Below are 25,895 nucleotides of genomic sequence, written 5' to 3'. Positions count from 1 at the left end.
ACCCAACACCGTACACACAATAGACTCTTTTTTCGACATCGTTCATGGCCGGGGTAAGCCCCCCTCAGTGGATGTTCTGGGCTACCGCGGTGTCATTGACGGTAGGGATCCTGGTCGCGCTCGGAATCTGGAGGCTGTGGAAGCCTCCTAAGTGGCTCTTGCGTTGGCCCGATATGGCCAGCTGGATGAGGAACATCAAGTACAAGGTGCGGCGCAGGTTTGGGCTCAATGACGATGCATCCAGCACGAACACGGGATCCACCTTTTCTGTCGTCGACGACGACGCATAAATAAACCAAAATCGCCGCCCTCTGTCCGTAGTGGGGGCGCAAAGCACCAGACGAGCAGGCCTCAGGGCGTACACGTCGGGGGCAATTTGCTTTGTGGGCACCCGGCTATGTTTGCAACTGGACGGATACAACCGGGTTTAGATTCCTGGTGTTGTGCCCCTGTGCGATAATAGCCGTGAATCACACTCATCCGGGTCCGCTCGCAGCGGCAGAATGCGTTTTGCAGCTTGGCATGCATGGTTCCACCAAGTAAAGCACTACACTAGAACAGGAGTCACTGTACATCAGCAAGAACCGGAAGTTGGTGATTGAATATTATAACAAGGATGAACCAGACGTGTGGGGCAATGTTGGACAAAGCTAAAGTCAAAAGTCGCGATATTTTGGTAAGCACAGTCGGTAGAAAGGGGCAAAGGACGACAAGCAGAAAGTTACATAGGGCAAAGATAGATAGATGCAAAGATGTGTTGACGTCAAACTCACGGCTATGTAGTCAATTTCTATCTAGTCGCCACCTTCAACACGTTCCCCCGCCGATACCAGGCACACTTTGGGAGAACGAGTGGTTGAGACCGTCCCGATAGGAAGGTTATTCTCAGCAAGACAAGAGCTTCCCCGCTCTGCCAGTCCGGAAGGTTTGGGCCGATCACTCAGAGTAGACGAGTATAAATTTGCTTCATTTTTTTTCACTTTTTAATCACTCACTCAGACTCTGTTCAATATTCACCAAACACAAGTTCTGGGCAATACTACTTGACCGCTCTCGAACAAAAAGAAAAAAGATAGTAAGATAGGATTGATTCGTTCACCCCTTAGTCACACAAAAGAAAACCTTGGCTAACCAGATCAACATATCCCAGACCAGCTTTTTCACAAAAAAAGTATGTGACCTTGCGCGTTGCTGCGTTTTATGCATGAGCCGGTGCCCACCTGGTGCAGTCCCTTCGTACGAAAAGACGAAGTGGTCTGCACCGGGTGTGGCTGAGATTATACGGCCTTGAACTTGATCTGGATAATACCAGCGAAAGGATCATGCCATGAAACCCTAACCATTCGCAGTTTCTTTCACCTCGTACCACAACCCAAATCAACCATGGCTCCCCCCGCTGCAACCTCCCCCATCGCCTCACACGCCCATCCTGTGGCCGTGAAGAACGGCAAGCACCAGCACAATGCCGACTCCACCGCCGCCGCCGCCGCAGCAGCAGCAGCCAAGCTGCACGATCTGGCCACGGACTGGAACCAGTTCAGCTTCTCCCCGATCCGCGAGTCGGAGGTGTCGCGCGCCATGACCTCGCGCTACTTTGCCGACCTGCACTCGCACGCCGAGACGGACGTCGTCATCGTCGGCGCCGGCTCGTGCGGCCTCTCGGCGGCGTTCCACCTCGCCACCGCCCGGCCGGACCTGCGCGTCACGATGGTCGAGGCCGGCGTCGCGCCGGGCGGCGGGGCCTGGCTCGGCGGTCAGCTCTTCTCCGCCATGGTGATGCGCAAGCCCGCGCAGCTGTTCCTCGACAGGCTCGGCGTTGCATACGAGGACGAGGGGAACTTCGTGGTCGTCAAGCACGCCGCGCTCTTCACGAGCACGTTGTTGAGCAAGGTGCTGGCGCTGGACAACGTCAAGCTGTTCAACGCCACCGCCGTCGAGGATCTGATCACCAGGCGGGAAGGCGGCGATGGCGACGCTGGCGTCAGGGTCGCTGGCGTGGTCACCAACTGGACGCTGGTGTCGATGCACCACGATGACCAGTCATGCATGGATCCCAACACCATCAACGCCCCCGTCGTGATTTCAACGACGGGCCACGACGGTGAGAAATAAATTATTTATCCTTTTGCTCCCAAGGTTTCTGTCTGCTTCCTGTACCACTGACACAAAACCAGGCCCCTTTGGCGCCTTCTCGGCCAAGCGTTTGGTTTCCATGAAGCAGATCGAGCAGCTCGGCGGCATGCGCGGTCTCGACATGCAGTCGGCCGAGGATGCCATCGTCAAGCGGACTCGCGAGATTGTTCCAGGCCTCATCATTGGCGGCATGGAGCTATCTGAGATTGACGGCGCGAACCGTATGGGTGAGTCTTCTTGGTTTTGGCTTTCTTTTACCCCACATTGGCTCCAAAAGGTATTAGTTGACAATATTTCTAACATGGCTTGTGTACAGGTCCCACGTTCGGCGCCATGGTGCTCTCAGGAGTCAAGGCTGCCGAGGAGGCCATGGCTGTGTATGAGACGCGCAAGAAGCAGAACGCGTACTAGGGCTGTATTCGCCGTCCTGGCCCTTGGAAAGACCGATGACATGACAAAAAGGTGCTGAGGTCTGGGCCTGTCGTTCTTGGTCTCCTTACTCAACTGCGGTGTAATTTGGCACCTTTGAACGCCGAATAGTGTTTAAAGATAGGAGATGAGTACCATACATTGCTATGAATTAAAATAAAAATAACACTCGAGACCACTGGAAACTCAAGATTTTGAGTCCGACAACAATCCCTAGTCATGAAAGCGGGTAGCAGTCACAACCAGACAGCGTACACGAGTCCTGCTGTGATGCGGATTATTTTGCCTATAAAATAGAGTGACCTTGCCAGAAGACTCACAGCATTTACAGATCTGAAGCCTCCTTTTATCCTATCAATAACCTGGTCGTTTCTACATCCGGGAAACGGCAAGCCTCCTCCTTTCTAGCCAATAAAACACTAATCAACAAGACCTATTTCAAAGTACTCAGATTGCAAGTCGAAAGCGGCGGCTCTTTTTTAAACAGTCTACGATCTTATTACGCAACAAACCAGATAATCTCCAGATACATGACCGGTAGGTATATTGGACAGAGCCTTGTATGGCTTTCTGGGAATGGTGGAACATGTTGAGAGGGCTCATAACCGGTCAACAATGACTCAAGCCCGACAGACGCTTAGAGCTAAAGGAAATAAAGACAGCAAAAGACCCTTTATCTTCAACTTGGATGCCATTCCAGTCGACGAGTGGGTTGTTGGAGCATCATGCAAACAAGGACAATTCTGGGGCTGGGCAGCTAGGGTTATAGTTGCACATCTGGAATCGGTTACCAACGGTCCGGTGGCGTAATGGTAGCGCGTCTGACTACGATTGTTCGGTCATCAGGAGGCTGCAGGTTCGAGACCTGCCCGGATCGTTTTGATTTTTGTTGTAGGCCCGCTCGACTTCCTCTTCCCCACTTCTCGTGGATCGATCGATCGCCTTGACTGGCTGCGTGTGCTGAAATTGAATTTTTTTTTTTCGTCGCGGACATGTACAGAATTCTTTCCTTATTTCATTGAGAAACACCAGAGCCTTTTTGTCCTGTATAGGTTGATTTACTGTCGGTCATGTCCTGTCGCTCAGCCAATATGTCGTCTCTACAGCCCTGGAGACTACCACTGCTACCACGTTGGCACCGTAACAAAATCTTTTGGTAATATGCCAAAAGTCAAGCCAACGGGTCCTGCCGAGTGGGCAGTGTCTAGCATGCCGTCTGGCTTCAATAGCCTCTGGTCTTGGAATCATATTATTTGGGTTCCATACAAGCGCTTAATCCTAGCCTTGAATCATTCATTATTTACCGACTTTAACTCATGCATACATTATTACGTCCATAACTTGACCACAGACCCAGCCGATGCTTTGCTATCCAAAGACCTAGTCGCCGTCCTCAACAAGTTCAGCGCCTGCGTGCCCAAAAACAGCGGCATCTTGAGCCTTTGCGCCTCATCCACGGCAGCCTGCAACCTGTCGGCGGCGGCGGTCACGTCGTAGAGGCCGGCCTCGGCCTCCCAGCCCTTGGCGGCGACGCCGCTCTTGAACGCCGCGAGGATCCCCGGGGCTAACCTGTCGAGCATCCTAGACCCGCCGGCGGCGTTGGTGCACAGCTCAAAGACCTGGTCCAGATCCAGCTTGACAAAGTCGGCAAACGCCAGCGTCTCGGCGGCGGAGCACAGGTGGATGCCCTCGAGCAGCGCCAGCACCAGCGCCACCTTGGCCTCCTCCGTCTCGGCCGCGGCCTGCACCGGCCCGACCTTGCCGACGCCCTGCGTGTAGACGCGCAGCATGCCCGCGTCGTCGTCCGGGCCGTAGCCGAGCCCCAGCCCGACAAAGTAGGCCTGCTCGGCGGCGCTGGTCATGGGCGTGGCGAAGCGCATCCGCCTGGCCTCGGACGTGATGATGCTCGTGTCCTTGAGGATGATGGTCAAGGCGCTGGCGATGGGCTTGTGCTCCGGGTGCAGGATCCTGGACACGCGGTTCTCAAACATCCAGCTCCTGCCGTCCGAGGCGAGGATCGCGTCGCGGACTTTCTCCAGGTCCAGACCCAGGTGCGCCGCGAACCCCATGGCCTCGCTGGCCGACAAAATCTGGTTCGCGGCCAGGACCTGGTGGCACATCTTCATGTTGGAGCCGGCGCCCACCCCGCCGGCCACGATGTACAGCTTGGCCGGGTCCGACATGGCCTGCAGGATCTCGCGGCCCTTGGCGATGGCGGCGTCGGACGCGCCGGCCATGATGGACAGCGTGCCGTCGGCGGCGCGGATCGCTCCTCCGGACACGGGACAATCGACAAACAAGATGTCGCCGCGGCCCATGTCCCTCAGCTGCTGGTCGAGCGCCTGCGCGTACTGGCACGGCACGGTGCTGCACAGCATCAGTACGGCGCCCTGCGGCAGGGCGGGGACGGCGGCGTCGGGGCCGTCGATCAGCACGGCCTGCGCCTGCTGCGCCGTCGCGACCATGCAGACGCAAAAGGGCTTGTCGGCGACGGCCTGCGCCGGCGTGCTGGCCACGCTGCCGCCGGCGGCCTTGAAGCGCTCCAGCGTCGGGCCCCAGACGTCGAAGCCCGTGACCGGGTAGCCCTCCTTGACGAGATGGGTGGCCATGCCGAAGCCCATGGCGCCGAGGCCGATGAAGGAGATTGGTTCTTTTGCGGCCATCTTTTGGCTTTGGTGGGGGGTTTTTTTTTTGGACGGTGATGTCACTGGCTGGTGACTACCAGGAGCGTCGCAGTGAATGTGCCTGATGGACGCTGAATTCAAATCTTGAAAGTGATTCTCGACTTGAAATTTTCTATATTTTCAAATGGTTCAATGGAACCAGTCATGCACCACTAAAACACAAGACATCACACATCGAATGTGTTTTGAAAGAGACAGAAGAAGAAAAAAAACGACGTCAACTTCTCCCGCCCTTAACCTTGCATTCACTGACCCCCGAGCCGATGCGGTCGAGCCGGCTTCCCCAACCGACCGGGTGTCCCCAAAGCTGTGTAAGACGAGTGGAGAGTGGAGATGCAGCCAGTGGGAGAGGAAGACAGTTTACCCCATGGAGAGGGAGCCGACACCGGCCGTGGGGCGTTTTCCGTCCAAGTGTATGTAAGTGGGGGGAAACAGGTATATTCCTTGCAGCAATTTGGTCCACGACGTCTTGTGTTGGGTGTAAATGCGGGACAAGGATGACATGTCATACTTTTGGTTGGTTTGTTTTTCCCCCCTACGAAAAGTATTTTCATGTAGAAAAGGACCCCACGACAAGACAGTCGTGAGAGCATGACCAAAACCCCGCCGAGCCATTTTGCCGGCGTCTTGGCCCGGTCCCGGGTGTTATTGGGGCTTTGATGATTGGAGGGTGCTTTTCCATTAATCCCATTTTTATTTGTTACTGTCTTGCATCCATTTCGTAGTTCGGCTGCAAGTACGCGGCTGTCGGCTTAGAAGGGGCCGAATGTTTTTAACCCCCCGTGACGGCGTCCCGTTCTTTTCCGCACCTGAGAAGGAGAAAAAAAAAAGTTGGAGAAACTCGAGTGTATTTTCTCAAAAGGGAGTAAGTGGGAGAATAATCAATCCCTGCATCTATCCTATTGTCAATAACAATCATTAAAATTAATCCACACTCACCTTGGCCAACCCTTTTTTTTGTATAAGCAAAACCAAAACCAAACATACATATATATATACATACACACACGCACAACATCTCTCCAAAACAAAACCCCCCCAAAACAAACACCATGCCCGTCGACCGCACCAAGAACCGCTCCCTGGCCATGCTGGACAAGGCCTGGAAGGGCGGGTACGCGGTGCCGGCCATGTGCTGCTACAACATCGAGTCGATCATCGCGACGAAGCGGGCGGCGGAGGCGGCCAAGTCGCCGGCCATGATCCTCCTCTTCCCCTGGGCGATCGAGTACGCCGACTCGGCGCTGGTGCGGGCGGCGGCGGACGCGGTGCGGACGTCGACGGCGCCGCTGGCCCTGCACCTGGACCACTGCCAGACGCCCGAGATGGTGCGGCGGGCGGCCGACTTTGAGCAAGGCTTCGACAGCATCATGTGCGACATGAGCCACTACGAAAAGGACGAGAACCTGGCGCTGACCCGGGAGCTGTCCGAGTACTGCCACGCGCGCGGCATCGCCACCGAGGCGGAGCCCGGCCGCATCGAGGGCGGCGAGGACGGCGTCGCCGAGACCGCCGACCTCGAGGGCCTGCTGACCACCCCCGAGCAGGCCGAGGAGTTCGTCGCCACGGGCATCGAGATGCTGGCCCCCGCCTTCGGCAACGTGCACGGCGAGTACGGGCCCCGCGGCATCCAGCTCGAGTACGAGCGCCTCGGGTCCGTGAACCGCGCCGTCGGGGACAGGGTGAGGCTGGTGCTGCACGGCGCCGATCCTTTTACTCAAGACATTTTCCAAAAGTGCATCGAGCTCGGCGTCAGCAAGATCAACATCAACAAGGGCATGAACAAACACTACGCCCGCGTCCAGGAGGAGATGCGCGGGAAGCCGCTGACGGCCGTCATCGATGCCGGCACCAAGGCCATGCAGGTTGCCATCGAGGAGTACATGAGGCAGTTGGGCAGTGCTGGCAAGGCGTAAGGGAGGCGGGCAGAGAAGAGAGAGAGAGAGAGAAAAAAAAAAAAAAAAAAAGAATTTTTGGTACTACTATAGCTCGCTATCAAAAGCAGACAATAATTAGCCTGTGACATATCTGCATATACTTGCCAAGTAAAATATATATAAAACAAAAAACTTTATAAAAGTAAAAGAAACCTTCCCCACATTTCGTTTTATTTCCACCCTGAAAACAACCCCTCAATGGCAACCCTAGCACCCCAAGCTCCAGGGTCAGGCGGCAGCTCGCCACCCTCACTGCCAGCGCCAACGTAGGTCGCCCTGCCCAGCCTCGGCTTCATGTGCCTTGTGGCCTCGCTCCCCTCGACGGCCGCCTTGACGGCCGCCTCGAACCCATCGTTCCGCAGCGCCTGCGCGAACGGGATAAGCGTGTCCATGACGGTGCGGTCGCCGACCTTGGCCGGCGTGTAGCGCTCCAGCGACGCGATGGCCTCGAGCAGCGCCGCCGCCAGGCTGCCCGCCAGATCGGCCTGCGCACCACCAGCAGCGGCCTGGGCGGCGCGGCGCTCGAGGCCGTTGCGGAACGCCACGAACAGAATCCCCAGGATCCCGCCCAGCGTCCCGCCCATCTTGCTCTCGACAATTTCCTCGAGCTCGTGCAGGACGGCGACGACGGACCCGCCGCGCGCGAGCCCCCCGTCCAGCGCGGCGAGGAGGTGGTCCGCGCCCGTCTTGAGCGTCTCGCCGCAGTCGCCGTCGCCCATGACCATGTCCCACTTGGTGAGGTCGGGCTCGGCGCGGGAGAGCTGCTCGCAGGCCCGGCGCAGCATGGCCTCGAGCGTCGGCCCGTCCGCCGTGAGGTCGCGCGCCGGGTCGACGGTCCGCTGCGGCTCGGCGGGCGGCTTCACAAACTGCTCCGCCCTGGGCCGCCGCGTCGACTGGGAGCCGGCGTACGACTCCCAGTACGTGCTGGTCTTGACGTCGGCAAAGGCCTTGATGTCGTCGACCGTGTACTTTTTGCTCGCGGCCGCCGCGGCCGTCACGTTGACCACCGAGACGGAAAAGGCCGGGGCGTTGAGCGAAGTCTCGAGCGGGCCGCAGTAGACGCGCGCCGGCTCGAGCTTCCAGTCCCGCGCCAGCTGCTCCAGCAGCTCGTCGACCAGCGCGCCCATCTCGAGGTGCGACATGCCGCCAAAGTTGCTGACCAGCAGGAAGGTCTCGTCGCCGGGCGCGAACTTGACGTACGCCCTCTCGGGGTCCTTTTCGTCCAGGCAGTAGCGCAGCACCTCGGCCACGAGCTGCTCCGGCGAGGGGTGCGGCGAGATCTTGCGGTACCCGGGCTCGTTGTGCGGGCCGGTTCCGATCTCGACCTCGTCCGGGTCCAGCATGCCGTGCTCGGCGCGACCGGGGACGTGGCAGTGGTCGAGGGTGGCGGCGATGGAGACGATCTGGTCGGCAAAGGCGGCGCCGAGGTCGTAGACGTCGTCCAGCGAGTCGCCGCGGCCGGCCGCCCCGCCCATGACCTTGAGCACGCCGATCTGTCCCGCCAGTCCGCGGCGGCCGACCAGGCTGCCCTTGCGGCCGACCGAGACGTCGTCGCCACAGATCAGCACCCTGCACTTGGGGCCGGCCTTTTCCGCCGCCAGGCCAAAGTGCAGGCAGTCGCCCGTGTAGTTGGTTATCACGAGGATGGAGCCCTTGTCGGACGGGACCGCGGCGATGCCGGCGAGGATCTGCTTGGTGGAGGGGCTGGCAAAGATGTCGCCTGCCACCGAGGCGGCCAGCATGTTGGTGCCGACATAGCCGGACCACGCGGGCTCGTGTCCAGAGCCGCCGCCGCTGATGAGTGAGACTTGCGAGGTGGGATGTGTGGTGTCAAAGACGACGCGGTTGGTCTCGTCAAGGGAGAGGGAGGGGTTGTAGGCGACAATGCCACGGAGGGCTTTGGGGACGAGGCCCGTTGATGAGGGGAATAAATGACGTTTGGACATTTTGAAGCCCGCTTGTACTGTGGAATGTGATTAGGGCGAGGTGATAAACCAACTGTAATGGTCTATCACACAGGGGTTGTATGCTGCTGCTCTCTGAAATTAAGCGATTAATTGGATTCTTGGGGATGAGTTTATGAAAGCAGTTGATATGGAAGTAGGCCAATGTCTACTTCAGGGGGGTGTAAAAGAAAACATGGACAAAATGCAATGCAATGCAAAAGGAACATCAGGAGGACGGGACCCTTGACGTGCCCTGTGCCCTGTATCACGGGTACCAGCACGTAGTATATGAGAACGGGCGGGTAAAGGGGGCTACAGGCGAGACGAGCATCAGAATACGGACAAATTAATAAAAAAAATAAAAATAAAAATAAAAAAAAAAAAACCAAAAGAAGAAAATAGGCCCTGGGCCGTGATGATTGATGGAGGTGGAACCCCGCATGTTGCTCTGGAAAGGATGCCCATGTCTCATCGAACCTTTCTTTCCGGGGGACATATTCTGCCTGCATAGACGCAGTGGAGAGGACCGATCCAGCACTCGCTCCCCCCGCTCTCTTTTGCGTCCCTCCACTCTTTGGAATATTCTCGCCCGACCCGACGTTGGGCTTTTGGGGGACCCTTACAAGCTTACCACTGCTCGGGGATGGTCCACCCCGAGATCGGGTCGGGTTGGGTCAGACGTGGAATGCGGGGGCGCCCAGACATTTTTTTTTTTTTTTTTTTTTTTGACGTGTCTCCTTTCCAGGGCCTGGAAGAGAATTTCTTTTTTTTCTCTCTCTCTCTCTTTTTTTGTTGGAGACTCGCTATCGGAAATTGCGCCACGGGGTCTTGTCCCGCCACGCGGGTGATCACGATCTCTGTTGCGCCTCGGATGTCCCAAATAGGTAATCCGAGACTGGTTGTGGTATTTAGCGCAAGGAAACCGAAGAGACTGAATGGCAGTTAGAGTCGATCCTGTTCGGATTCCCTTATTTGCTTGTTGTAATGGTGGCAGGGATCATCAGGCTTGCCTATTGAAACTTTGAATAGCCATCAAAAACAAGGTCTAATAAGCGCCGTACAAGCGAGTAAGAGAAAGAAAAGAAATTTGTGGTCGTAGCTGGAGCACTTGACAAAGAAGACATGGCAGTTTTGTCGCATCGACCCCTGAAGCCGATAGCAAAGGGAAAGAGGAGAAAGCTGGGTGGCGGGGTTCAAAATTGGGGATCCTTTGGAGAGATCTAGACCAGGTTGTTAGTTACTGCAGTACCTGTAATTAACTGCGACTGCACCACAGGAACAAGCTTCATTATTCAATCTTCCATTATCGCCAACCAGTTTCTATTATTTGTTGCGCTTGCACACCTAACAAGAATCAAACTTTATATCTTCAATTAACAACCATCAACTCATCCCAAAGAAGAAGAAACAAAAGAAAAGAAAAAGAAAAACACGAAAAAAACACCACCACCACCATGTCCACACCCTCACCACGCCGCCGCATCGTCGGCGTATCGACAAAGATGTACTTCTCCGCCGCCCGCACATCCTCCTACATCACCAGCCTCCTTTCCCTGCTGCCGACCGTCCCCTCCAACACCGACGTCTTCATCATCCCGGACCACGTGACGCTGGTCCCATCCATCCAGCAGCTCCGCGCCGCCTCCTCCCCGATCCTCCCGGGCGCCCAGGACTGCTACTCGGAAGACGCCGGCGCGTACACGGGGGAGGTCTCGGCGGCCGTGCTGGCCGAGGTCGGCTGCCGGATCGTGGAGCTGGGCCACGCCGAGCGCAGGCGGCTGTTTGGCGAGACGGACGCCTCGGCCGCCGCCAAGGCCGCCGCCGTCGTCCGCAACGGCATGATCCCGCTCGTGTGCGTGGGCGAGACGGCGCGTCAGCCGGAAATCTCCGCTGCCGTCGCCGACGTCGCGGTCCAGGTCCACGCCGTCATGGCCGCCGTCCCCGCCGCCGCCGAGGTCGTGCTCGCCTACGAGCCCGTCTGGGCCATCGGGGCCGCGCAGCCCGCTGCCGCCGAGTACGTGGTCGCCGTCGCTCGGGGGATCCGCGACCTGGACTGCGTGCGGTCGAGGGAAGGGCCGGTCAGGATCCTGTACGGTGGGAGTGCCGGCCCGGGACTGTTTGAGAAGCTCAAGGATGGAGTGGATGGTCTGTTCCTGGGCAGGTTTGCCCACGACCCGGAGCAGTTTGTCCGGACCATTCGGGAGGTGTCCGAGGCTTGAGGAGAGGGTATGCGGGAATTCCCGTCCTAAGCGGATCCGACGCCGCACCTCTTGCAGCTTTTAGCACCCATGGCGCGTACAGCGAGGTCTTGCCACCCTCGGAGCCGGTGGTCCGGATGCAGGCGTCTGACAAGCCCTGCAACTGAAAACCACAAGTCCCGTGGATGACGGGCTCAACTTGCAAAAGAGAGCAAGGAGCTCAAGTCGGGAAGCTTTGTTCAGGTTTCCATCACCGCCGCCCCCCCAAAGAAAGCTACGTTGAGGCTAGCAGTACGCTGCAAGCTTCGTTTCGTACTGCAGATTTGGCAAACGGAACCATGAGACTCGCCGCTTGCCGGTCTCTTGATGTTGATTCTGCGCAGACAAGAATCAAATTTGCGAGCTTGTTACTGATGGGTTTTCACAGGAGCAGCAGCGCAGTTAAAAGATGCACAACTTGTAAGATTTGATCTATCACAAGTGAACCGCTGCAAACAAGACAGCAAACCACCCAAAAAGAAAGACAAAAAAAAAAAAAAAAAAAACAATGCAGAACACCCGTGCCCACACCCACGCAAATCCTCTATTCCCATCTAACCCTGACCACGGGAGTTGTGTAGATGTTGAAAAGCTGCTCGTGGTCCCCATAGACGCCGTCGTTTCTGGTGTACGAGAGGACCATCTCCTCGCCCTTCCAGTCACCATCACCGCCGCCGCCAGCATCCCCCAGCACCACGCCCGGGTGGGCCTGCAGGCTGTAGGCGCTGAGCGAGTAGTTGCCGCCCACGCCCTTGTAGAACAGGACGGGCTTGTCCCAGGGGCCCTCGGGGGCCGGGGCGGTGGTGATGTAAAAGTCGGGCGAGACGGTGTACCCGGCCTGGCCGACCCAGACGTACCGCCTCCACTTGTCGGACCAGAAGTAGGTGCCCTGGCCGCCGGCGGACGCGTTGGGGACCTCGCAGCAGCTCGTCTTCTCGACGGCCTCGAACGGCGGCTTGACGTCGGTCCAGCGCCCCAGCGTAAAGTACTCGTACGTGGAACGGTCCTCGACGGAGGCGCGCGTCGCCCGCGTCCGCGCCAGCGTCACGCGCCCGTTGGACGTCTGGCCGTACAGGTACGCCACGCCGTCGCGCGTCACGTGCCCGTAGTTGCCGTACGCCACGTCCCTGGCCGGGTAGAAGGACTCGTTGACCACGGCCACGCGCGGGAGCGCCGACTTGTTGTTGCTGCCGCCGCCGCCCTGCGCGACGTCGTAGTCGATCCGGTACAGCGTCGAGGCCGGATCCGGGTCCGAGGGCTTCAGCTCCTCGTCGATGCGGAACTGCTTGATCCACGTGTAGGCCGACACGACCCCCGGGCTGGACGGCTCGTCCGCCACCACCAGCGGCGGGCTGTCAGGCCAGATGGAGTAGCGCGTGCCGTCGCCGCACATGCCCGCCTGGTCGTCGTTGCAGTTGCCGTCTAGCAGCGGGAAGAAGGCCCGGCCGTCCTGGTCGCCGTACATGCGCAGCGGCTCGCCGTCGTCGGTCCAGCTGGCCGTGCTGCTGATGATGGCGAGCTGCGGCAGCCCGCTGCTCGTGACCCACTGCGTGTCGCGGCACGTCCACAGCGTCCGGTCGGCGAGGCGCGCCGAGTTGCACGAGTCTCGGTTCAGCATGACGTCCTCGGCGATGCCCAGCTCCTTCGTCTCCGCCACTCGCGGGAGGGAAAAGTCTGTGGCGGCGGCGGCGGCGGCGGCGGAGTCGTCTTGTGCCCACGTTGATGGTATCGGAGCATTTTTGACGGGGATCTGCTGTGCCGGCAGCCGGTCTAATGGCGGTGCTAGGAGCTCTAGAAAGTATGATAGGATGGGAATCGAGAGGGATCTCATGTTGGCGGCATTTGAGAACCCTAGGGCGGAGTGGGTTTTTTCTCGCCTTTTTTTTTCTTCTTGTTCCTTCTAGCTGCGTTTTTTTTGCCTGTTTGTGAGGATGCTGATAACGAACTCAAAACTCTACATCTCTGCCACGAAATGAGACAGACTCTGTTCGTTTTTGTGTGGCGAGAGTTCACATTTTAGTCAGCCGGCCCCAGAGGCTGTGAAGTCATCGTCTGATGTGCTGCATCTACAAGCTTTCGAGATGGCCTAGGGCGCCATGTATCGATTTCGGGATGAAGCAAGAAAGCTTGAGGCGTACAGTGCAGACTTGATCATTTTTTTTTATTTCTTTCATCTTGGAAGTGGGCTGTCGAACTATTAGTTCCTCTGAACAACCGGCGAGCACTAACCGGTCAACACGGTTGTTGGAAAGCGAGTATTTTGTTTTTCCTTGTGTGTGTGATACCAACAAAGTATCTGACAGACAGCCGTCTTCTAGCCGTCTTCTAGCCGTGAGAATACATAGTGTAGCAAAAACAAAACACGAATACTACTTGGTGCAGCAATATATCTCACACCATGACGATATAGGTACTGTTTAACGAGCATGGTTCCCATACCTAACTTTTTTTTTTTTTTTCAAAGAACGACAACCCTAAGAATCTTCGGCCCCTAGGCAGAGAAAAGAATCCATCCCAAAAAAAAAAAAAGAAATAGATCAAACAGAAACCAAAATATCAGCCTGCGTTCCCCTTCGGCCTAAATGATAGGACACGCTGCACGGATGACCACCTGGGACGTGAAACAGGACCGAGGAACCACCAGAGACGCAGCCGAGACCAAATGCCCGTCATGTTGATGCGGCCGCTCCTCCTTTTGGCTGAAAATCGGTTCCGAAGATTTTCATTTTTGTTTGGTTTTTTTTTCTTTCCGGGGCATATCAGACAACTTTGTGATTTTTTTCTTCTTTTCTTTTTTTATTCCTTCCTTCATTGTTCTTCATCCTTTTTTTTCCTTGTTCTGTTTCTTCAGTCTGATTGCGTACTCGGTCACACATCATCTGTTGTTGTTTTACAAACTACGCAGTACATGACCGCACAGGGTTAGGTACCCCTGATTTCGACTACATTGTTTGTTGACTGCCCATACTTTGTGCCACATGATCGTCGATCAACCAATTTGATGTACAATATGACAACAAAGGATTGATCATTTTATCTCTTCTTCAGAGCCTTTTCGGTAACATCTGAAATTAACTGTCTGATATTTTGAGCCTAAAACAGCGTCCATTCATGGCGTATACGACGCTGCTAACAAAGGGACTATACACAAAATCTTTTCTTTGAACGACCTTGTTTTCTATTTTCGCCTTTAAGACTCCATGCCTGCTATCTAAGTGTTGAAATGTGTAGAACTATACCACCTAGGTATTCATTAAACCCCAAAACTCCAATGGTCTTTTTGATGTAGCAGATTTCTATCTCTGTTGAATGAGATGGCCCTGTATACCATGAAACGACGAGAAAGCAAATGTAGAAAGTAAATGACACAAAACATGGAAGCAAATACGTAGCTCATGGAACACAGTTTAAAATCAACACAACAGCGCCCAACGGACGGGAATACCTTAGTTCGCATCCCCCGTTGTGTCCACCACAGGCGGGCAAGTGCAAAACAAGTTCAGGTCTCCAAAGGTGTCGTCGACACGAGCAACCGAAGGCCAAAACTTCTTCTCCCGCAGCCAGGGGAGCGGGTAGGCGGCCTGCTCGCGGGTGTATGGCCTGTCCCAGGCGGCGCCTGCATTGCCGTCGCCGCCGATGATGTCGTGGAGCGGGTGTGGGCTGTTCTTGAGGACGTTGCCCGTCTTGGGCTGCCTGCCCTCCTCGATCTCCCGGATCTCGGCGCGGATGCTGATGAGAGCGTCGGCGAACCGGTCCAGCTCCGCCTTGGACTCGCTCTCGGTCGGCTCCACCATCAGGGTGTTGGCCACGGGCCAGCTCATGGTCGGCGCGTGGAAGCCGTAGTCCTGCAGACGCTTGGCGATGTCGATGGCCTCGACGCCCGCCGTCTTGGAGAACGGCCGCGCGTCCAGGATGAACTCGTGCGCGCAGCGGCCCTTGTCGTTGGTGTATAGAATGGGGTAGTGCGGCTTGAGGCGCGCGAGCAGGTAGTTTGCGTTGAGGATGGCCACCTCGGTTGCCTTCTTGAGTCCGTCGGGGCCTATGAAGTGGGTAGTGTGTCAGTATACGCCAAGTTTTGGCCTTTTTAGACCATCTAGTTCAGAGTGGAATTGGTTACGTACCCATGAGAGCCATGTAGGACCAGCTGATAGGCAGGATGGAGGCACTGCCGTGGGGAGCAGAGCTGACGGCAAACGACGAGGCCTCCTCGCCCGACTTGGGACCGCTGAGCGAAACTGCCTTGGTCTCGGCCTCGCGCACTTGGGCGTTTGGCAAGAAAGGTCCCAAATGGCTCTTGGCGCAGACGGGACCGGAGCCCGGACCGCCACCGCCGTGCGGGATGCAGAAGGTCTTGTGCAGGTTCAAGTGGCAGACGTCGGCACCAATGTCGCCAGGCGAGCACAGGCCGACCTGGGCGTTCATGTTGGCGCCGTCCATGTACACCTGGCCGCCGTGGCGGTGCACAATGTCGCAGACCTCGCGGATCCTCGGCTCGAAGACACCAAAGGTGCTGGGGTACGTCACCATAATGGCGCCGAGCTCGTCGCGGTACTTCTCACACTTGGCCTGCAGGTCCTCCACGTCGAGGTTGCCCGTCTTGACGTCACACTTGATGGGGACCACACGCATGCCCGTCATGGCGGCCGACGCCGGGTTGGTACCGTGCGCCGACACGGGAATCAGGCAGATGTCCCGCTTGCCCTCGCCTCGGCTCTTGTGGTAGGCCCGGATTGCCCGCAGCCCGGCGAATTCACCTTGCGCGCCAGAGTTGGGCTCCAGCGTCACCTCGGACATGCCCGTCACCTTCTCAAGCATGCTCTTGAGGGAACTGAGCATGTCGGCCCACACATGCTGGTCGTTGGCTGCAGGGTGGGATTGCGACCAGGCCGGCATCGAAAGCGTAGTCATCTCGACTGAGCCGTTGAGCTTCATGGTGCACGAGCCCAACGGGATCATCGAGTGCACCAGCGAGAGGTCCTTGGACTGGAGGTGGTAAATATACCTCAGAAGCTCCGTCTCCGAGTGGTGAGAGTTGAAGACTGGGTGTTGCAGATACGGGGAGGATCGCTTGAAGTGGCCGGGCAGCTCTACCGACACAGCCTTGGAGAAGCTATCCTTGAACTGCTGCGGGCCGACGCTCTTGTTCGGTGCATAGCTGGACAGCTCTCCCAGGAGCGAGTCGATGTCCTCCTGCGTTGTCGACTCGTCGACCGTGATGGAGAAGCGACCGGGGGTAGTCAACTCACGCACTTGGAATTTGTCCTTGGTCGACTCCAAGAATTTCCGCAGCGTCTCTGGGGAGCCCATGTCTACAACAACGGTATCCCAAGCAACCACGCCATCGATAGCCTTGGTCTCGGCCACAGAGAAGCCGAGCTGCGCAATAGCTGCCTGGACGTACTTGGCCTTGCGCGCAATGCTCTCGGCGATAGCCTTCAGTCCCTCGGGACCATGGTAGACGGCGTACATGGCCGCCACGTTGGCGGGCAGCGCCTGGGCAGTGCAGACGTTGCTGGTCGCCTTCTCTCTCCGGATGTGCTGCTCACGCGTCTGCAGCGCCAAGCGGAGTGCCCGCTCACCCCGGCGGTCCTTGGACAGACCGACGAGACGGCCGGGAATCTTGCGCTTGTGCTTCTCGGAAACCGCAAAGAAGGCAGCGTGCGGGCCACCGCCACCCAGGGGAACTCCGAACCTCTGCGAGCTTCCAAAGGCAATGTCGGCTCCCCACTCGCCCGGCGGCGTGAACCGCGTCAAAGCGAGGAGCTCCGTAGCACAGCTGAGCAGAGCTCCCTTGTCGTGCACGCGCTTGGCCACGTCCCGGTAATCGGCCAGTCCACCAAGGTCATCAGGGTACTGAACCATGACACCCACGACGTCGTCACCGAGCTGCTCCAACCGCTCATTAAATTCGGGCGAAGGGATTGCCACCTTCTCGATCTTGACATCGAAACCCTCGGCGCGACCCTCCATGACCTGGATGGTCATGGGGTTCATCGAGCTGGCCACGAGCATCGTCTTTCCGGGCCTCTTCACCCGGGACGACGGAAGCGAGTTGATGGAGAGTGTCATAGCCTCAGCCGCAGCAGTACCCTCGTCCAAAAGACTGGCGTTGGCGACGGGCAACCCGGTCAAGTCCGAAACCATGGTCTGGAAGTTGAGCAGCGATTCCAGGCGGCCCTGGCTCACCTCGGCCTGATACGGCGTGTAGCTGGTGTACCAGGCGGGGCTCTCGAGGATGTTCCGCTTGATGACCTCGGGGGTCAGCGTGTTGTAGTAACCCTTTCCGATGAAGCACGGCGGTGGCGAATCACGGCACTTGGCCGAGATGTTTGCCGAGATTTCCTGCTCGGTCTGCTTCCGCCACACGCCCATCGGCTTGCTCAACCGCACATCCTCGGGAATGACCTCTCCAACAAAGGCGTCCATCGACTCCATTGGCGGGTCTAGAGCCTTGAGCATCTCCACCTCCTCTTGCGCATCGGGGCCAATGTGCCTGTCACTGAACTCCTGGAGGCTGTGGATCTTGGGGAAGTCCTTTTGACGGAGCACGTCTTCACCCCAGATGCCGGATGCCTGGGCCGAGGTGCTCTGATGGCGGCGCAGAGATGACTGCCGGGCAACGGCCTCGACCTGCGAAGACTTTCTCCATGTCTGCTGTCTTGAAGAATCCAGCCCGGAGCTGTTCAAAAGCCTTCGGGAGCTCGACAAAAGCCGCACCTGTGAAGAATGTGCTTGTCCAATCCTAGCCACATGGCGGGAGAGAGCCAATGTTCGTGACGACATAACGGGCGTATATGTGCCTCGCCGACACTGCCCCCTTGTATTTTTTTCTTTGACTTTTTGCTTTGGGACTTTTTTGTTTTCTTACTTTTGTGAAAAAAAAACCAAAAACAAAAGGGTACTGTCCTCTAAGTTTTATGGTAGAAAATCAAATGACAGATCAGAAAAAACGGTGAGGAAAGTGAAACTGTAACATAAGTTAAACGATGTCGAATCAAGTAGGACCCCAGCCAGCATGACAGGAACATCCGTTATCGGGTGATCAGCTGATCGGTGCTATAGCTTAGACTTGCCGCAATTCGATTGATGGCGGGATGTCCGTGTCCAACAAACAAAACGGCCGCCCATCTATTACGTTACTGTGGCAATTTTTTTTTCCCCTCTGTTAGTGATTTGAATCTCCCTTGACAACCTTGCTATGATCGCATTAAACAGCTTTGATCTTCTATTTTTGTTCCCTTTTTTGCAATTTAGGTCTAGTCTAATCATCCTCTTTGCTAATGAATCTACAAAGCTTCGATCACACCAAAAAGCCCGCAGGAGATACCAGCGCTAGTCAGGTCTGGCCGTTAACCTAGGACCACGGTTATCTTCGGCCCCGCCACATGCACGATTCAGAAGCCCCGCCAATCACAAGCCAGCAATCTGTGCACCGACCGCCCGTCTTCCGCGGGATAATTAAAGTTATCGCTATCGGCCTACCCCTGTCACTTTTCCAGTGGTCCTGGAAACGGAGAAAAAAAAGTCGAGGCTTGGAATTGGTATGCGTGCCGACATCATCGTGTAACTACCGGAAAGGAGAAAAAAAAAAAAAAAAAAACTACATCGACATCAACTGACGTGCAGAAGATTTGACACCATTTTGATTTTTCCCCTACACCCATAAACAAACACATACTCACACCGCCCCACATAACCTGTCACGATGTTTGGAGGATGTAAGTTTCATCCCTTCAATCTTTGCGGCTCACTAATCCCCTTTTTCTCTTTTTTTTTCTGCTCTGTCTTGGCGGTTTTGGCTTGTTTTTTGCATCTCAAACAATAAACGTTTACTAACGCAAACAATCCCCTACCCTTTAAACAGTTGAGCCACCCCAGCTTTCCGAGGAGCAGCTTCGTATGGCCGAGGAGGAAGCTACCTTTGCAGTGAAGCACTTTGTCGCCGCCAGCGTCATCCTCTACTTCTGTGAGACACTCAGCGTTTCCTTGCTCCGGAGGATTTGAGGAAGTTCTGCCAGATACAGCTGTTGCTGACTTATCTTCTCTTCATATTCTATAGCTCCCTTCGCAATCGACGTCGTTTCGAAGCTGTTCTGAGAACAACTCTGAGAACCATCTTAAGCTTTCAAAACTCACCACGTTGAGCTTGAAGAAATTTGGCAGGCTCAGTCCCGGCGTGGGCATCACCGTTTCCAGCCGGTTGATACCTCACTGACCGTTTCCCACGCCGCGCATCTGTTCTTCAGCTCAACTTCTTGTAATCATCAAACCAAAGACCTCGCAGGCGGTGGGATTTTCCGTTTGCACATTGGGGGAGGACTGATAAAATTGTACAATACTGTATGACAAAAGCTAGTCACATTATAATGGACTCATGACAACTACGCAAGGCCAAGATCTCCAAGTCAGCCCGGGTCTGATCGAACCCTCGTGTCTGTATACGAATGATCTGCTCGACCGCAGGAACAATGTCGAGGCTGGTGTGACCTCCAGCCATTATGGTGCAGGAAGCTCTAGAGGATCCCGGTTTGCGAGAGGACAGCACAGACATCCATGTGTCGAGGGACATGGAGCGCCCATGGTACGTTGTCAAGAACGCTATACCGGATTGGCAGTTGCTGGAATCCTTTCTCAAGGCGGCGGCGTTGTCTGGTTTCTTCCTATGCGGATGGTCCCGAGCATGGAGCCTCGGACTGACACAGTGCTAGTGCAATACGGGGTACTTCAGTCGCCCCATGTGCAAAAGCAAGTCAAATGTAGAAACATGCGATTTCCGCTTCGAGTCACTGAATCAAATCAATCGCTATCCCAAACAACGCCGGTCAGAAGGCATAAAACGTAACGGCGCATGAGCTGCGATATCAGGCAAGAGTCGAAGTCGGGTACCCCGTGTAGAGATGATTCTGTAAACAAGTGTAACAATGCAGTGTATGGAATGATAAGCTAAGAAGATGAAAAACTCTTTTCTGAGTCTAATTTTTTTTTTTTTTCGGCTGCCGGTCTTCAATAGTAAAGCTCACTTTGCCTCCACGAAAACCAAGCCGGCTCTAAAACACCCTGGCATAATTGAGGCCGCGAGCAAACTCATTCGACTTGTTTCTCACAGCCGATCCTGCCGAGAAGTTCCTTTCGGTCGCTGTGCCCGGGGAGGCTGACACCGGTCGCGGACGAGGCCTGCCTCTTGATGCCCGACCGCCTGCCCCACCCCTTAAAGTCAATGTCCTCCACACCGACCTCTTCCTCGATCGGCTCGTCATTATCGTCGTCAGATCGCGTTGTCTTGCCGCCACGGCCGGCGACAGCATCTGTGAGGGTGGCGCCCGTCTTTTGATACGTCATACCATCGGCCTCAATATCCTCCTCGTCCTCCTCGTCATCGCTGCGTGTATCCTCGGCGCCTGTTCCACGCAGGACCTTGACGGCAACGCGGAAGATTGCTACTAGCCACACCAGCAAGATGGCCTGGAGGAAGAGGAGCGATGCGAGGAAGCCCCATTTCACCGGTTCGCTGAAGCAAACCAATGCATCGTTGCTGACGAGTGGCTCGAGGATGTAGATCAGGCCACGCTCAGTAGGTACTGGGAAAGGCCCCTCGATCTTGTCGCCAGGACCGCGGAAGCAGCCTTTGGGAATGACGCGATCCGTCTCCTTATATATCGACCAGCACACCGTGAGGTAGACAAAGTGGCGCGCGATAACCCAACTAAGCATGAAGAGGCCGAAAAATACATCACAGGCAGTGTCGAATCCCGTATATTTCAAAAGTTTGGCGGCCTGAGCGCAGCATATGGTTAGTGGCTGAACTTCCAAGTGTTTTGTGACAGTTTATAATGAGCTTACTGAGAACACGATATCAACTCCGTCCATCAAGATGAGGATTAGGTTGCCAACACGCGTGTAGCCGTAGCGCCATGACGTCGTAATGAGGATTATGGTGACTACATGGTGCGCAAACATCTGCCAGTGGTCTTTCCTGCGCTCCTCAATGTTGATGACGAGGATCTGCTGGCACCAAAAGGCAAGTTGTGCGAGCATGTAAACGCGCATCAGACCACTGACCTCCCTGTTGGGCCAATTCGTCCACAAGTTGGTCAGGTTCATATAATAATCCGAGTTGCAGTAGATGTACTAGTTAAAAGATACAATTAGCAACTCCCCACACAGGACACAGATGGCTCATCTAGGATACCGCGGCTAACTCACCATTCCCATGGGCCAGAAAATAGCATAGTATAACACAAGATAGCCCTGCTCACTAAAGCGGTCGATGGTTTTTCTTTTGGTGATACCCCACCATCTTGCAAGTGGCGCAAGGACATAGTCCATGGCACCAGCCCTCAGCGCTGTAAATATCGTCATATAGAACAGGATCTGGTAGACATCATCCTTGCCAATACCGTATTCGCCAGTCCTTGGGTTGTAGTAGGACTGAGAAAAGAACTTGGTTGTGTATTTGTGGCTCTTGGGGAAGAAGACGTGAGTGAGGCCGAGAAGCGCGAGAAGGTTCATGGATAGCCCTAGCAGTGCGCATCGAAATAAGTCCTTCGTTCAAGGCATAATTCGAGAGTCAAAGCATGAGAAAAACAAAAGAGCAAAACATACCAATCTGATGCTTGACGCACCAACTCGCAAAATCAGACATGGCCACATCTTCCTTTTTCTTCGTGCGCCGCGGCAGTGCGTAGGGTGGCCTGGCAGGAGCAGACTCCCTCTTCAGTGTTTGGTCGGGCGGCATCGTCTGCTTGCGGCGGCGCTATGTGGAACACTCGAATTGCTTGTGGGATGGCTGTTTTCTAGTTCTTAGTCGTTTACAAAAAAAACGCCTTTAGTTGGTAGGCTTTGTGGTGGTGCAGAACACAGATTTTCGCGTGGCCTAGTCTAGTGAGCGTGGGCGCGCGAAACAAGGTTTCTCTTCAGAGCCAGCCTTGGATATTCTCCTCGTCTGAACACGTGGAAAAGCCCTCAATTGACTTTCTGCGCAACCTGCAGGCGGTTCGTCGCCGTTCAGCAAGTAATCGGCCGAAGCCCCGAGTTCGGGTGGGCTAGTGGCACGGCGCGGATTGTTGAGGACCGTACCGCCGCCGTATGGGAGAGGTTCGGAGCTAGTAACGAAATAGGACGACTATACTCGTTTATAGAGCCGCATCCAAGTGGTAGCTACCCAGGAACACGAAACAAAATAAAAGTGAGTGGAAGAACAAAGATCCTGGTCGCAAGCTTGCCAAAAAGCAAAGCAAGAACACAAAAAGTGAAATTGGAGAAAAAACACTTTTTTTTCTGCGTTACAGCTTGACTGTTGGAGGGAAAGCGAGGGTGTCCGTCAAAGCTGCCCTTTTTTTTTCCTCTCTCTTTTGTTGTATAGCGAAATTGGCCGAGACTTGGACCTCCCTTTCGAGAAAGGGGACCTCTGGCGAAATTCGAATGGGAGTGGGGTCGTCTGCGGAGTGTTTGTTGGGCGGTGTGCAGGTCCTCTCCCGAAAGGAACCCGCAGTGTTTTTCAATGGCGGGGAAAGGGGTTAACAGGGGTCAGATTCTCCTCTGTATCCGCTGACAGGGTGCTCTGGTCTGATTATGGCGATAGGTTTTGGTTTCCTGTATCTCGATGTGTCTTCTCCTGACGCCAAGGTGGTGGTTGTTGAGATGGCCGTCCCGTCCTGGCTTGCATGAGAAAGTCCTCGTGTCGGCTCCCAAGTCAGCAAGTCAGTTGGCCATAAGGAAGAGAGCTTCCGGCAAAGCATGCACGACTCAAATCCTCCAGGTTGTCCTAAATTTCCTCTTATAACAGAGTAGGAGGATCGTCCACTCACAGGGATTAAGCCAGCGGCAATACCAATGGAGCGGGGAATGGCCAGCTGGGCATACATTGCACTGCACTCCCGCCATTGTGTCGGATTCGGTTTTTTTTTTTTTTCTTCGGCAAATACTGCTACTGACACGGACATGATCCAGCGAATGCCAGTGGTCAATTCCAGCCGACTAGACAAGTCAGGTTACAACAATAGCCTACAGTTGGATAGCAAGATGTTTGAAAGGATTCAGCGAACTATGCGTTGATACGTCCGGCCCTGACGAAGAGATTCCAGCTAGCTTGGTAGCTTGACCTAGTTGCATACACCAATGCACCAAGCTTGGTTGACATATGTGACAGCGAAATGAAGCATGCTGTAATTCTCAGCAACACTTTAGCCACCGTTGACTTTCCCCTTTGATTCTTATCGAAGTTGAAGACGCAGATAAGAAAAAAAAATGTTTTCATTTCAGCCTTCGATTGCACTCTAGAATCTTTATCGGATGAACTGCATGGGTCCGAAAGGTGGAATGGAATGCAGTCGTCTTGGAAGAAGGGAGAAGCGGCTGGGAGTTCAGATTTGCATGCAAGGGGCCGCCCGTAAAGCGTACTACGTATTTCAAGCAACCTTTGCAAGGGTTGTTTATTGACTTGTGTAAACTGATATTAATTGCATACTTTGCCAGAGCTGCTTTTAGTTCCATGGCGGCTGCATTGATGAAAAAAAAAAATCAAGAAAGCTGTAACACACTTCTCGTGTCCCCATCAACAACCAATTGCCTTAAATTTTTGCATTTCCAGTTTTATATTCCGTCTGCGCTTCTGGTATTCGCTAATTTTACGATGGTATCCTACCACAGCTTGCATTGAATAAGCTTGTTTACTTTTTCCATTATCCCAGCAAGCACCAGGGTTGCTGCTGCCGCGTTTGCCGTTTGCCGCGTTGGCGAAATGGCGTCTGCTGGTAATCTCTTTGAGCTTGGCCTTATTGGCTGGAGCTCTACATCATGTGGCTAAAGTCCTGAGGCTTGTGTGGCGTATGTGGCGTGGGTGGCTCAGCCAGTATTGAGGCTCTGCAATCACGTGCGACATGCTGTTTAGCAGGGACTACCCCGGCTCATGAGCTAAGTAAAGCAACTCAAATTGGTGACGCCAACCATCTGTGGGGTGATCTGATGACCCGCGACGCTTCCACAACCTTCCTCGAGAGGTTCTCTGCCTAGAGCTACGTCTTTATATTGCTCGCCACAACGCTCCTGTCGACGTGTAAGCAGCTTTCAGTGATCATCTACGGGAAATACCAGCTGCCCTGTGGACAAATTACCCTTTAGCCTTAAGAAACAACAAAATGGCTGCAAACGCCAAGTACACGGCTGCTCCTACGCAGGACCCCGACGACCACCTCAATTACACCTCCGCTCCGCCGTCCTACCAGGCAACTGGCTCCGCCGCAGCGCAGCCCTCCGATGCCGACCGTCTTGCGAGCGGCCTACCGCGGTCAAGTGAGGATGACCTCCCTGATGACTTCAAGTTTGGCGGCAGCGTGGCCGAGGCTACTGTTGAGATTCGCCACCAGTTCATCCGCAAGGTCTACTCCATCTTGACCGTCCAGCTGCTTCTCACCGGGGGCGTCAGCACCCTCGGTTTCATGAGCAAGTCCTACCACGATTGGGTGAGGTCGCATCCCGGCCTCCTCTGGCTTTCTGTACGTCGTCCTGTCCTCCCCTTGCAGTGCATATCGCGGATCGTTCGGAATGCATAAAAACTAACATTCATTGAACTCGCAGCTTTTCGGCGCCATGGGCATGATGCTGCTGACCTACTGGAAGCGCAAATCCTACCCTACCAACCTGCTCTTCCTCGGCGGTTTCACCCTGCTCGAGGCATACACCATTTCGGTCGTTGTGACCTTTTACAAAACGTCGGTTGTGCTCAACGCCGTCCTCCTGACGGCCGGCATCTTCGTCTTCCTGACCGCATTCGCCTTCCAGACCAAGTACGACTTCACCTCATGGATGCCGTACCTCTTTGGCGCCCTGTGGGGCCTCGTCCTCTTCGGCTTCGTCGCCATGTTCCTGCCCTACAGCTCCACCACCGAGCTCATCTACGGCGGCCTGGCAGCCCTTATCTTTAGCGGCTACATCCTTGTTGACACTCAACTCGTCATGCGCACCCACCACGTAGAGGAGGAGATCGCTGCTGCTATCAGTCTGTACCTCGACATCATCAACCTGTTTCTCGCCATCCTTCGTATCCTCAACAGCCAGGAGCAGAACTAAGGTATTGGAACGAGTAGTATGATGTTCAATTTTGTTATCCCGGTTTCAGTTTCATTTTTCAACACTGGGCAGAGAAAGATATTATCGGCATAATAACACGATTCTCAGAACCTTTGGGTTGCTCTTGTTTCTTATTATATTAGTTTGTAGGATTCGCTCGGCGCTAGGGTATTGTACGGCATTGGATGGACATGCGGAAATGGTCTGTACTAAACACATGATTTGTATCATTTCCACTGTCTCCTTGGTTCTGTGTTTCTTCTCGGTAAAGAGATTCGTCTTTTAAAGCAATTTGTTGTATAACTTAGTATTGATCGTCTTATTCATGATGATTGCTAATACTGATGAATGCATCCGGATTCTCTTAACGCCATAACCCCAAATTGCCGTGCTCCAGCCGTTCTGCACATGCCCCCAATAAGTAGACAAGTCAATACTGAACGAACAATAGGAAAACATAAA

At 55.0% G+C, this 25,895-nt stretch overlaps 12 protein-coding genes across 12 annotated transcripts in view; 6 read left to right on the top strand and 6 right to left on the bottom strand.

Annotated features, from left to right (window-relative positions):
- Positions 1 to 290, top strand: part of PpBr36_09506 (uncharacterized protein) — a gene marked incomplete at both ends in the record, with an annotated part of 3,645 nt that extends 3,355 nt beyond the window's left edge. Inside the window, one exon of the mRNA XM_029896627.1 lies at positions 24 to 290. Coding sequence (XP_029744645.1) covers positions 24 to 290 — 267 coding nt within the window. The remainder of the gene's footprint in view (positions 1 to 23) is intronic.
- Positions 291 to 1,383: 1,093 nt separating this feature from the next.
- On the top strand, positions 1,384 to 2,544 carry PpBr36_09505 (uncharacterized protein; the record flags this gene model as incomplete). Its single annotated transcript, XM_029896626.1, has 3 exons — positions 1,384 to 2,101; positions 2,175 to 2,360; positions 2,450 to 2,544. 3 exons carry the CDS (start codon positions 1,384 to 1,386, stop codon positions 2,542 to 2,544), a joined length of 999 nt encoding a protein of 332 aa, XP_029744644.1.
- A 1,346-nt stretch (positions 2,545 to 3,890) lies between these two features.
- On the bottom strand, positions 3,891 to 5,225 carry PpBr36_09504 (uncharacterized protein; the record flags this gene model as incomplete). The annotated part of the gene is made up of 1 exon (XM_029896625.1): positions 3,891 to 5,225. The coding sequence occupies one exon, from the start codon at positions 5,223 to 5,225 to the stop codon at positions 3,891 to 3,893; it is 1,335 nt and encodes a 444-aa protein (XP_029744643.1).
- Positions 5,226 to 6,298: 1,073 nt separating this feature from the next.
- Positions 6,299 to 7,162, top strand: PpBr36_09503 (uncharacterized protein; the record flags this gene model as incomplete). Its single annotated transcript, XM_029896624.1, has 1 exon — positions 6,299 to 7,162. One exon carries the CDS (start codon positions 6,299 to 6,301, stop codon positions 7,160 to 7,162), a length of 864 nt encoding a protein of 287 aa, XP_029744724.1.
- Positions 7,163 to 7,353: 191 nt separating this feature from the next.
- Positions 7,354 to 9,129, bottom strand: PpBr36_09502 (uncharacterized protein; the record flags this gene model as incomplete). Its single annotated transcript, XM_029896623.1, has 1 exon — positions 7,354 to 9,129. One exon carries the CDS (start codon positions 9,127 to 9,129, stop codon positions 7,354 to 7,356), a length of 1,776 nt encoding a protein of 591 aa, XP_029744648.1.
- A 1,454-nt stretch (positions 9,130 to 10,583) lies between these two features.
- On the top strand, positions 10,584 to 11,348 carry PpBr36_09501 (uncharacterized protein; the record flags this gene model as incomplete). Its single annotated transcript, XM_029896622.1, has 1 exon — positions 10,584 to 11,348. The coding sequence occupies one exon, from the start codon at positions 10,584 to 10,586 to the stop codon at positions 11,346 to 11,348; it is 765 nt and encodes a 254-aa protein (XP_029744647.1).
- A 562-nt stretch (positions 11,349 to 11,910) lies between these two features.
- Positions 11,911 to 13,197, bottom strand: PpBr36_09500 (uncharacterized protein; the record flags this gene model as incomplete). The annotated part of the gene is made up of 1 exon (XM_029896621.1): positions 11,911 to 13,197. The coding sequence occupies one exon, from the start codon at positions 13,195 to 13,197 to the stop codon at positions 11,911 to 11,913; it is 1,287 nt and encodes a 428-aa protein (XP_029744646.1).
- Positions 13,198 to 14,812: 1,615 nt separating this feature from the next.
- Positions 14,813 to 18,149, bottom strand: PpBr36_09499 (uncharacterized protein; the record flags this gene model as incomplete). Its single annotated transcript, XM_029896620.1, has 2 exons — positions 14,813 to 15,405; positions 15,488 to 18,149. The coding sequence occupies 2 exons, from the start codon at positions 18,147 to 18,149 to the stop codon at positions 14,813 to 14,815; spliced, it is 3,255 nt and encodes a 1,084-aa protein (XP_029744807.1).
- A 922-nt stretch (positions 18,150 to 19,071) lies between these two features.
- On the top strand, positions 19,072 to 19,463 carry PpBr36_09498 (uncharacterized protein; the record flags this gene model as incomplete). The annotated part of the gene is made up of 3 exons (XM_029896619.1): positions 19,072 to 19,084; positions 19,231 to 19,332; positions 19,426 to 19,463. The coding sequence occupies 3 exons, from the start codon at positions 19,072 to 19,074 to the stop codon at positions 19,461 to 19,463; spliced, it is 153 nt and encodes a 50-aa protein (XP_029744580.1).
- On the bottom strand, positions 19,325 to 19,550 carry PpBr36_09497 (uncharacterized protein; the record flags this gene model as incomplete). The annotated part of the gene is made up of 2 exons (XM_029896618.1): positions 19,325 to 19,459; positions 19,503 to 19,550. The coding sequence occupies 2 exons, from the start codon at positions 19,548 to 19,550 to the stop codon at positions 19,325 to 19,327; spliced, it is 183 nt and encodes a 60-aa protein (XP_029744802.1).
- Positions 19,551 to 20,450: 900 nt separating this feature from the next.
- PpBr36_09496 (uncharacterized protein) lies at positions 20,451 to 22,101 on the bottom strand (the record flags this gene model as incomplete). The annotated part of the gene is made up of 4 exons (XM_029896617.1): positions 20,451 to 21,140; positions 21,207 to 21,494; positions 21,570 to 21,883; positions 21,969 to 22,101. The coding sequence occupies 4 exons, from the start codon at positions 22,099 to 22,101 to the stop codon at positions 20,451 to 20,453; spliced, it is 1,425 nt and encodes a 474-aa protein (XP_029744579.1).
- Positions 22,102 to 24,502: 2,401 nt separating this feature from the next.
- On the top strand, positions 24,503 to 25,433 carry PpBr36_09495 (uncharacterized protein; the record flags this gene model as incomplete). The annotated part of the gene is made up of 2 exons (XM_029896616.1): positions 24,503 to 24,859; positions 24,942 to 25,433. 2 exons carry the CDS (start codon positions 24,503 to 24,505, stop codon positions 25,431 to 25,433), a joined length of 849 nt encoding a protein of 282 aa, XP_029744804.1.
- Positions 25,434 to 25,895: the final 462 nt, after the last annotated feature.

Source organism: Pyricularia pennisetigena, assembly GCF_004337985.1.
Source record: "Pyricularia pennisetigena strain Br36 chromosome 7 map unlocalized Pyricularia_pennisetigena_Br36_Scf_8, whole genome shotgun sequence".
NCBI lineage: Eukaryota > Fungi > Ascomycota > Sordariomycetes > Magnaporthales > Pyriculariaceae > Pyricularia > Pyricularia pennisetigena.
This window is presented reverse-complemented; position numbering and strand designations above follow the sequence as displayed.